At 43.1% G+C, this 12,184-nt stretch overlaps 1 protein-coding gene across 1 annotated transcript in view; it reads left to right on the top strand.

Moving 5' to 3' along the window:
• Positions 1-12,184, top strand: part of TBX15 (T-box transcription factor 15) — a 283,475-nt gene that overhangs the window by 228,775 nt on the left and 42,516 nt on the right. Inside the window, exon 5 of the mRNA XM_085620709.1 lies at positions 7,860-8,027. Within this exon, the coding sequence (XP_085476835.1) occupies positions 7,860-8,027 (168 nt within the window). The remainder of the gene's footprint in view (positions 1-7,859; positions 8,028-12,184) is intronic.

The following is a 12,184-nucleotide window of genomic DNA, read 5'->3' as shown; positions in this document are numbered from 1 at the left end:
ACATTGATGTTCTCAATATAAAAAAAAATATCTACTACAAAAATATTGACTTCCATACTTTTAACAGGTAAGTACAAAAATATTGAATCAAAAATATTGAAGGAAAAAATATAGATGTACAAAATATCGATTTCAATATATATATATATATATTTTATCTACTGGCGGTCGCCAGTAGATAGTTATAGTTAGGACCGTGTTTCCATAGGAAATCTGAAAATTCTATTTTGTATAACTTTGGCGCCGGTTGACGAATCCTCGCGAAATTTTCAAAACTAATGGGGCGCTCCGCTCAGCTCCTACCCTGAAAGTCTCGGGGCGATTCGTCAAGTGGGGGGCGAGAAAAAGGGGGGTCCCAAAACGCGTTTTCCCCATGCATTTTCTTATAGGACCTTTAGTCGAAGGTACAGCACGAACGGCTGAACAGAATTACTTGAAATTTGGCAGAGAGGTAGTCCTCAGGTCAGGGAAGTGCCTTTTGCAGGTCTGGTGTCAATCTGTTCAGTAGTTCCTGAGAAAATAGCATTTAAAAGCATATAAATATCTATAAGTGCGTACCGTGCGCGCACCGTGCGAGCACCCTAACGTGCGCGAGCGTAATTCTGATTGGTGGTTACATGTTAGTCAACGTTCGAATCGGTCGAAATCAGGAAGTGTCGGCCGCCATTTTGTTTGTTTTCAGTGCGAGAGTGAAAAAGGAAGGTGGAGAACGTGAAAAGGGGGCAGGGTAGAGAGTTCCTGACCCCCTAGCCTTTGTCAGGGGGTCCATGAAGGACCCCGAAGGCAGAATTTTTTTTTTTAATTTAAAAAAAAAAAATCGCGGGGGTGCGCGCACCATGTGCGCACGGTGAAAAACTAAAAACAAAAAAAGATAAATTTAATACGTAGATTATTGTAAAATAAATATATAAAAAAAATAATAATACATACATAACTTAGCATTTAAAAAACCGTACAAATTCACTGAAAAAACCATAGGTTTCATACACGTTATAGTTAGGAATTAGCATTTAAAAAACCTTGCAAATTCACTTGAAAAACCATAGGTTTCACACATGTTATAGTTAGGTGGATATTTCACTCGTAAAAAACCAATGAAATTCCCCCGTTATAGTTAGTTGAGATAACTATAACTCGCGCGACCGCCACTCTATCACAAGGATGATGTCATCAGTGATGTCATGAGTGATGTCACTGACCATGTCATGAGTGATGTAATATGTGACGTCATCAGCAGTGCATTGTGGGCGCACGAGTTATAGTTAGCTGAACTAACTATAACGGGGGAATTTCAATGGTTTTTTACGAGTGAAATATCCACCTAACTATAACATGTGTGAAACCTATGGTTTTTTAAGTGAATATATATATATATATATATATATATAAATACAATATTATATATTAAATATTAATATTTTAAACACAATAAATTAAATTTAATATACATTTTAACTAAATATAAAAAATAAACGTAATTTAAAAAAATATAAGCACACAAACATAATCATTTATACATATACATATATTTACTTTAAAATAATGTATTAACTATTATGTTTATTTAATTTTTAAACATTAACATTATATACAAATAATATATATATGAATAAAAAACATTCTAGAATAAATTAAAACATTAAGGGCCATATGTATCAAAATCCTCTTTTGCGATTCTCAGATAGCGATTTTTTGCGAATCGCTATTTGAGAATCGCAAAATGCTATGTATGTAGGATTTGCAATAAATTTTGCGAATCCTACATATTCCTTAATTGCGAATCTCAAATTGCGATTCGCAATTAAGGAATACTTCCCCATTCATTCCTATGGGCCTAGAGGCCCATAGGAATGAATGGGAAGACATTCTCAATCTGCGATTAGCAATTAGAGAATCACAAATTGAGAATGCAATTTCAAGGGTGGGAGGGTGTCAAAAGGACACCCTGTTGCACCCCTGAAATAAGCATGGGTGCACATGTGGCGCACATACATGCCCTAAGGGCATGTATGTGCTTCACATTGCAATCAGACAAAATGCAAAAAAGTGCATTTTTCAATGAAATCGCAAATTACCACCAACTTGAAGTTGGTGGTAATTTGCGATTCCTTAATGCCAAATTGCACTTTTTTGGTGCTTCTTACATTGCATTTAAGGACTTGCAAAATTGGCGATTCCTTAAAAGCAATTGCAAAATAAGGAATCGCAAATTGTGTGATTCCTTATTTTGCACGCAGATTTGCCTTCATACATACCACTAAGCAAAATTGCGATCGCAAACACCGAAATTCTGAGAATTTCGGCGTTTGCGATCGCAATTTTGCTTGATACATATGGCCCTAAATTATCAAAAAAATTATGTTGGATAGCGGAATGATTACATTTACTATTCCATCAGTAGGGAAAGTGTTGGATAGCGGAGAGGAAAAAAATACTATTCCCACTCCAAAGAGTGCAACAGTAGGGAAAGTGTTGAAAAGCGAAGGGGTAAAAATTACTATTTCCATTTCAGTGAGTGCAAAAGTAGGATAAGTGTTGGATAGCGTAGGAATGAAATTTACTATTCCAACTCCAGTGAGTGCAACAGTAGGGAAAATGCTAGATAGCAGAGGGGCAAAAATTACTATTCCCATTCCACACAGTGCAACAGTAGGGAAAGTCTTGGATAGCAGAGGGGTAAAAATTACTATTCCTACTCCAGTGAGTGCAAAAGTAGGGTAAATGTAGGATAGCGGAGGAATTAAATTTACTATTCCAACTCCAGTGAGTGCAACAGTATGGAAAATGTTGAATAGCAGAGGGGTAAAAATTAGGGGTGGGCGGAATTTGCGTAGTCGCACTACGCAAAGCTCCGCGAAACGGTAATAAATCTCCGCGAGCATGCAGAAATTCCGCAAACATGCGGAATTGCTTGTTCGCGATGCTTTTTTCCTGTTCGCGAATGCTGTTTGCGTGCTCGGGGGGAAATATCTCACGAACACGCATCTTGAGAACGCGAAAAAGTAAAAAATTCCGCCTAGCAACGGAATGCAGAATTTTGGGCAATTCCGCTTTCTCCGCGGAACGCAAAATTTCCGCCCAGGCCTAGTAAAAATTACTATTCCCACTCCAGTGAGTGCAACTGTAGGGAAAGTGTTGGATAGCGGAGGGGTAAAAATTACTATTCCCACTCCAGAGAGTGCAACAGTAGGGAAAGTGTTGGATAGCGGGAGGGTAAAAATTACTATTCCCACTCCAGAGAGTGCAACAGTAGGGAAAGTGTTGGATAGCGGAGGGGTAAAAATTACTATTCCCACTCCAGAGAGTGCAACAGTAGGGAAAGTGTTGGATAGCGGGAGGGTAAAATTTACTATTTCCACTCCAGAGAGTGCAACAGTAGGGAAAGTGTTGAATAGCGGAGGGGTAAAAATTACTATTCTCACTCCAGTGAGTGCAACATAAGGGAGAGTGTTGGATAGCTGAGAAACAAAAATTATTAATATCATTGAAACAATTGAAAAAAATTAAAAAATCATAAAAATAAATTTGATATAAAATAAATTAATAAATACATTTATAAACAATAATTATTGAAAAAGAACAAATATTAACATACAAAAACATTATTTAAAACATAAATGTATTTATTTAATTTCCTACCCTTAAACACCACACCAATAAAAAACACTTCAAAATTTTTATTTGCATTTGTTTACATAATTAACATAATTGATAATCAATTAAAAAAAATTAGTAATAAAACAAAATGAACATTCATTGAGTACACATGCTTTAGCACTATAATATCCACAACACACACCTAAAATTAATTATACAATTAATATAATTAATTAATATTTAATTAATTAAAATTAATCAACAACTAATTATTAATTCAGCAACTAAATTTAAATTACTTCCCACCATTTACACCTATAAACACTACAACACACACCTAAAAATAATTACACAATTACCATAATTAATTGCCAATTAATTAATTAAAATTAATTAACAAATTGTTAATTAATTCAAAATAAATTACTTTACCCATTTTCTATTATAACATCTCAATTAAACAAATATTAATAAATAAAAATATTCAATACATTTAATATAAGTAAATTACTTCCCACCCTATTCCCCTATAAACCCACAACCCGTTACGAAACTAAAAACGCAAAATTCAAAGAAAAAATAATAACTACTAAAATTTTAACAGATATAATAAAAATACAAACAATTCTTATACAAAAAACATACATCACATTCATATAAAATATATACTAAAAAACATAACATTAATAAAAAATAGATATTTTTAACAACTATATATTTGCAAACGATATTAAACACTTCGATATTTTTAACATCGATATTACTTATCTAAAATCGATATTCTTGACCATGAAAATTTTTCTGTCAATATTCCTGACCCACAATATTTATGACTTGATATTTGTGCAAATCGATATTTTTGACTCAATATTCTGTCTCTGCACCACTCCAATTCTAGAAAACGTCCATAACTGACCTGGAATGTACCTCCAACTCAAGAAAACTTCCCCAATTGACCTGGAATGTACATTCAACTCTAGAAAACTTCTCCAACTGACCTGGAATGTACCTTCAACTCTAGAAAACTTCCCCAACTGACCTGGAATGTACCTTTGACTCTAGAAAACTTCCCCAACTGACCTGGAATGTACCTCCAACCCTAAAATCCTGCAACAGCCTCCAACATCAGCATTCCAGGTGGGACCCACACACAACCCACACACATCCATCAAGAAAACCCCAGCAACAATGACATCTTTGTATAACGTTATCCTACGAATTCCATTTCTTGTATGTTAATATTTAACAAGCACAATATCACTGGTGCATCTTGGTGCAGATGTTCTTACTGATGTGAAGCCGCTGGACAGGGATACGTCCAGGTCTTCAGAGCACTCTATAGTTCCAGATGATCAGGCTACATTTCCAGCTATTGGGTAGTTTGCTCAACAAGATGGCCTCCAAGACTGAGAAGGTCTTTGGACCAGCGTCAGTTTTGCGAGGGACGTTGACTCCACCTTAGTCAACACGAAGGGAGAGCTTCCCTTCTCCATGGACAACATGGAGCCACCTCTGATTCGTTCGCTGCTGGCCACAATTCTCTTCACTACTCAGTACTGCTGGAAAGGCTAGGGCAACAGGGTCGGCGTCTCTGGACCTGCTCAGGTAGCGATTCAGTCATTTTACCAACCTCACCCAAAAAGTCAGGATTGGGTCGGTGAAGTCCTCTGCTCACCCAGTGTTGTAGCATCCCCCAAGAATCATGCATGTCCTAGCTACGTTTTAACCTTGGTACACGCCTCTGGGCAGAGTGCAAGAGCAGCATCAGGGGACGCTCCAAACATACAGAGATGACTCTTAGAGCCACCTAGGACTGGGTAACAGGATCAGGAAAAGAGCGAGCCTTGCCTTGTTCTTTGTGCTTTATCATAGGAAGGAGAACCTCTTCTCCACGAGCTGAGAAAAAACTGAGGTTCTGGGAATGGGAGAAACATGTCTGATCGAATGTGCCACACCGTGAGACCTTCGCTCAGCATCTGCAAATCCAATCAACCAACGATACGTCAGGGGCTGGAACGTGGAAGACAATCCTTGGGACTAGAAGCCCTAGGTTGTATTTGCATTATAATTGTAAGGCTCAACAGTACCAGAAATGCAGATTCTAGACTCTGGACAACTGTATAAATTCTTTACATCATAACATAAAATAACCAGAGACGTAAATAAATATTAGTAAATAGAAAAAAAGCAGTTTGTGGGGGCTCAACTGAGTTCCCAAGTGAAACTCTAGAAACTTAAGCCAGAGACTTGAGGCTAACCACAATACGTTCAGAACATTTCTCAAAACTCACCTCTGTAGATTCAACTTTAACTTGCTCTGCATCAAACAAGGGTTGCATTCAGCTCGTCTCTAACTGCATCCTTTCTCCCTCAAAACTGTATCTGTCTCATCACCTTAGCACTGTTAAGTAACGGAAATGTGACACACAGAGCTGTACAAAACCCGCTAAATAAATAAATCAATAAAAAATCAATGCCACCTTTCTGTACTGCACCTGTAACTCAAGTCTCCTGGGAGCATGGAGTCAGAATACAAGTCTCCTCATTAGACACAACTGGTACACGTGTCTCCTGATTTCAGATGACTGGTACTCGTGTCTCCTGATTTCACATGACTGGTACTCGTGTCTCCTGATTTCACATGACTGGTACTCGTGTCTCCTGATTTCACATGACTGGTACTCGTGTCTCCTGATTTCAGATGACTGGTACTCGCGTCTCCTGATTTCAGATGACTGGTACTCGCGTCTCCTGATTTCAGATGACTTTTACTCGCGTCTCCTGATTTCACATGACTGGTACTCGTGTCTCTTGATTTCACATGACTGGTACTCGTGTCTCTTGATTTCACATGACTGGTACTCGTGTCTCCTGATTTCAGATGACTGGTACTCGTGTCTCCTGATTTCACATAACTGGTACTCGTGTCTCCTGATTTCACATAACTGGTACTCGTGTCTCTTGCTTTCACATGACTGGTACTCGTATCTCCTAATTTCAGATGACTGGTATTCGTGTCTTCTGATTTCACATGACTGGTACTTGTGTCTCTTGATTTCACATGACTGGTACTCGTGTCTCCTGATTTCACACAACTGGTACTTGTGTCTCCTGATTTCACATGTCTGGTACTTGTGTCCCTTGATTTCACCTGACTGGTACTCGGTCTCCTGATTTCACTTGACTGGTACTCACGTCTCCTGATTTCACATGACTGGTACTCGTTTCTCTTGATTTCACCTGACTGGTACTCATGTCTCCTGATTTCACCTGACTGGTACTCGTCATTTCTCCTGATTTCACATGACTGGTTCTCTGGTCTCCTGTTTTCACATGACTGGTACTCGTGTCTCCTGATTTCACATGACTGGTACTCGTGTCCCTTGATTTCACCTGACTGGTACTCGGTCTCCTGATTTCACTTGACTGGTACTCGCGTCTCCTGATTTCACATGACTGGTACTCACGTCTCCTGATTTCACATGACTGGTACTCGTGTCTCTTGATTTCACCTGACTGGTACTCATGTCTCCTGATTTCACCTGACTGGTACTCATCATTTCTCCTGATTTCACATGCCTGGTTCTCTGGTCTCCTGATTTCACATGACTGGTACTTGTGTCTCCTGATTTCTCTTGACTGATACTCGTGTCTCCTGATTTCACTTGACTGGTACTCGCGTCTCCTGATTTCACATGACTGGTACTGGTGTCTCATGATTTCACATGACTGGTACTCGTGTCTCTTGATTTCACATGACTGGTACTCGTGTCTCCTGATTTCACATGACTGGTACTCGTGTCTCCTGATTTCACATGACTGTTACTCGTGTCTCCTGATTTCGCATGACTGGTACTCATGTCTCCTGGTTTTAGTTAGAGCTCAGGCCTCAACCGGCTCAGTCCTTTGTAAGAGAGGACTATTAGCATCTGCTCAGCAGACCATGTGTGACGTGACGCTCCTCTGCATTCCACAGGCTTCAAGTGCATGAAATGTAAACACGTAAATATCAAAGTCTCAATGACGAGAGTTCAGGAGTACTGGTGAACCTGGTGCTTCAGAAGTGAGGTGCAGTCATAGCCAATATTACCCTAAGGAAGTCTTCAAAGCCCTCCCAGATGCGAGACTTGGCTCAAGAGTTTCCCCAAACATGAGTCACGTTGGATCAATTCTCACTCAAAGGAGAAATCTAAGTTATTTTTGGTTGTACGAAAGTGCAAGAAAATGGGGGATCTGTTTAAGTTCTGCTTTTATCTCCCTAGATAATCCTGCACTCCATGCACAAGTACCAACCCCGGGTGCATGTGATCCGGAAGGACTTCAGCAGCGACCTCTCACCCACCAAGCCTGTCCCGGTAGGAGATGGTGTGAAGACGTTCACCTTCTCTGAGACGGTCTTCACCACAGTCACTGCCTACCAGAACCAGCAGGTGAGCCAGGGTGGGTTTGAGGTCTGTATGCACAAGTTACAGGTTCACCACACCACTGTCACCAGAGCCAGCAACTGAGCCAGGGCGGGTCTGAGGTCTGTATTCACAAGTTACAGGTTCAACCACAGTCACTTCCTACCAGAACCAGCAGGTGAGCCAGAGAAGGTTTGAGGTCTGTATTCACAAGTTACAGGTTCACCAAACCACTGTCACCAGAACCAGCAGGTGAGCCAGAGAGGGTTTGAGGTCTGTATTCACAAGTTACTGGTGCACCACACCACTGTCACCAGAACCAGCAGGTGAGCAGGGGCCAGTTTGTGGTCTGTATTCACAAGTTACAGGTTCAACCACAGTCACTTCCTACCAGAACCAGCAGGTGAGCCAGAGAAGGTTTGAGGTCTGTATTCACAAGTTACTGGTGCACCACACCACTGTCACCAGAACCAGCAGGTGAGCAGGGGCCAGTTTGTGGTCTGTATTCACAAGTTACAGGTTCAACCACAGTCACTTCCTACCAGAACCAGCAGGTGAGCCAGAGAAGGTTTGAGGTCTGTATTCACAAGTTACAGGTTCACCAAACCACTGTCACCAGAACCAGCAGGTGAGCCAGAGAGGGTTTGAGGTCTGTATTCACAAGTTACTGGTGCACCACACCACTGTCACCAGAACCAGCAGGTGAGCCAGGGCGGGTTTGAGGTCTGTATTCACAAGTTACCGGTGCAGCACACCACTGTCACCAGAACCAGCAGGTGAGCAGGGGCCAGTTTGTGGTCTGTATTCACAGGTTACTGGTGCGCCACACCAATGTCACCAGAACCAGCAGTTGAGCCAGGGCGGGTTTGAGGTCTGTATTCACAAGTTACAGGTTCACCACACCACTGTCACCAGAACCAGCAGGTGAGCCAGGGCGGGTTTAAGGTCTGTATTCACAAGTTACTGGTGCACCACACCACTGTCACTAGAACCAGCAGGTGAGCAGGGGCCAGTTTGTGGTCTGTATTCACAGGTTACTGGTGCGCCAAACCAATGTCACCAGAACCAGCAGGTGAGCCAGGGCAGGTCTGAATTTACAAGAAATTGATGCATCACACCACTGTCACCAGAACCAGCAGGGGAGCCAGGGCAGGTTTGAGGTCTGTACTCACAAGATACTGATGCACCACACCACGGTCACCAGAACCAGCAGGTGAGCCAGGGCGGGTTTGAGGTCTGTATTCACAAGTTACCGGTGCAGCACACCACTGTCACCAGAACCAGCAGGTGAGCAGGGGCCAGTTTGTGGTCTGTATTCACAGGTTACTGGTGCGCCACACCAATGTCACCAGAACCAGCAGGGGAGCCAGGGCAGGTTTGAGGTCTGTACTCACAAGATACTGATGCACCTTACCACTGTAACTAGAACAAGCAGGTGAGCCAGGGCGGGTTTGAGGTCTGTATTCACAAGTTACCGCTGCAGCACACCACTGTCACCAGAACCAGCAGGGGAGCCAGGGTGGGTCTGAGGTCTGTATTCACAAGTTACTGGTGCACCACACCACGGTCACCAGAACCAGCAGGTGAGCCAGGGCAGGTCTGAGGTCTTTATTCACAAGATACTGGTGCATCACACCACTGTCACCAGAACCGGCATGGGATCCAGGGCAGGTTTGAGGTCTGTACTCACAAGTTACCTGTACGCCACACCACTGTCACCAGAACCAGCAAGTGAGCCAGGGCGGGTTTGAGGTCTGTATTCACAAGTTACCTGTATGCCACAACACTGTCACCAGAACCAGCAGGTGAGCCAGGGCGGGTTTGAGGTCTCTATTCACAAGTTACCGGTGCGCCACACCACTGCCACCAGAACCAGCAGGTGAGCCAGGGCGGGTTTGAGGTCTGTATTCACAAGTTACCTGTACGCCACAACATTGTCACCAGAACCAGCAGGTGAGCCAGGGTGGGTTTGAGGTCTGTATGCACAAGTTACTGGTGTACCTTACCACTGTCACTAGAACAAGCAGGGGAGCCAGGGCAAGATTGAGGTCTGTATTTACAAGTTACTGGTGCACCACACCAGTGTCACTAAAACCTGTGCCAGGCCGGGTTTGAGGTCTGTATTCACAAGTTACCGGTGCACCACACCACTGTCACCAGAACCAGCAGGTGATCCAGGGTGGGTTTGAGGTCTGTATTCACAAGTTACTGGTTCACCACACCACTGTCACCAGAACCAGCAAGTGAGCCAGGGTGGGTTTGAGGTCTGTATTCACAAGTTACTGGTTCACCACACCACTGTCACCAGAACCAACATCTAAACTGACTGCCAGGGCGGCTAACGTACCACCCGTCAATACAACTAACCAGCAAGGGAACAAACTGACTGCTAGTTGGGCTAACTGACCACCAGCCAATACAACTAACCAGCAAGGGCACAAACTGACTGCTAGTTGGGCTAACTGACCACCAGCCAAAACAACTAACCAGCAAGGGAAAAAACAGACTCACCAAAATTCACAGGTTCAATAAGCTGGTCACCAGTGGAGCTAACTGACCAGGCAACGAACTAAGGGGCATATCAGCAAGGCGAGGCAATAGAATTATTTTTGGCCGAAAAGCGGCGATAATTTTATCGCCTAATTAGCAAGCTCACGCTAAGGCGTGAAACCTTGCGTTAGCGTAGGAATTCCTAACGCCCAGCTTTGCATCTCTAATGAGATGCAAAGTGGGCGTTCCTGACCTGACGTGACAGGAGAAATGTCGCTAAGCGACATTTCTCCTATCATCAAGCCCCACGCTATGAAGCATAGCGGCAAGAAAAGTAGTGATAACTCCTGTTATCGCTACTTTCCTTACGCCTGCTTCAGGACTGACTTAGCCGTGATATCCTATGGAAGGTGGATATCATGGCTAAGTTTGTGAGGCCCTATCAACAAGCTAACGCCACATTGCGTGAGATTATCGCTGGGTTTCCAGCGAAAATCTCACGTTAGGCAGTTAGCGTGAGGATTTTTATCGCTTTTGAGATAAGCATTGCTAATAGCACGCTATCTCAGCAATAAAAATCCACGCTAGCCGGCGATAACTATCCTAGTGCTAAGTGTGCTTAGCGATTATTATTGCCGGTTGTTGTTGATGTGCCCCTAACTGTCCATAAGTGGAGCACACAGATTTTCAGTGAAATAAACTGCCTTCCAGTGGTGCAAACTGTCTGTTAGTGGAGCTAACTGCCTGTGGAGCAAGTTGACACCCAGTGCTGCAAAGTGGCTAATATTGGGGCTAACTGACTGACTGTGGAGCAAGCTGCCTTCTGGTGGTGCAAACTGGCTGCTAGTTTAGCTAATTGACTGACCGTGGCGCAAGCTGCGTTTCAGTGGTGCAAACTGGCTTACTGGTGGAGCTAACTGATTGACTGTGGAGCAAGCAGTGATCAAATGATGCAAACTGGAACCACCACTGGTTGGAGCTAACTGATTAAGAAGCAATCTGACATGCAGTGGAGCAAACTGTCTGCTAGTGGAGCAAACTGGCTGCTAGTGGAGCTAACTTACCTCCTGTTGACAAAACTAACCAGCATGGGAGTAACTGAGGCATGGATTAAATAAAGGGGCAGATTTACTAAAGTGTCACCCAACGCAGCATAGCAGCTGAAAATGAGGCTGCCAACCTCATGATGGCCATGAGCAGTGCCAGCCTCCAGGCACAAGCTGCAAACCTCTTCATGCAGCGGTTTCCAGCTCATCCTGGGCCCCCCGTGTGATAATCGGTCCCTGCCGGGCCACCCTGTGGATAGGGCCGATATCGTGTGACACACGGTGGTACCTGGTGTGTCGGCAGGCCTGCACCTGTGGTGTGTGTGTGGCAGGAAAGGTCAGTGCACGGAGCGTCCGGACTGGCATTATCAGTAAATGTAAGGCGCAAAAGTGCGCTAACCCTGGTGCAGTCTGTGGGCGCGATTCACAAAGGTAAACATGTACTTTAGTGTAAGTTTAAGACTGTTTACTATTCACGAAGGTATTTTACGAGTAGTATCTTTACGACTGCGGAGTCTATCGGACAGAGCCATCTTTTTATGTGCAAAGATTCCGCACTCAAAGATATCAATAATAAAATACCTTTGTGAATACCAAACAATTGCAAACTTACTCAAGTGTGTACGAATACTTTGACTCCGGCCCTGT

This window comes from Triturus cristatus, chromosome 8 (assembly GCF_964204655.1).
Source record: "Triturus cristatus chromosome 8, aTriCri1.1, whole genome shotgun sequence".
Lineage (NCBI taxonomy): Eukaryota > Metazoa > Chordata > Amphibia > Caudata > Salamandridae > Triturus > Triturus cristatus.
The sequence above is the reverse complement of the archived record's forward strand: the minus strand, read 5'-3'. Positions and strand labels throughout refer to the sequence as shown.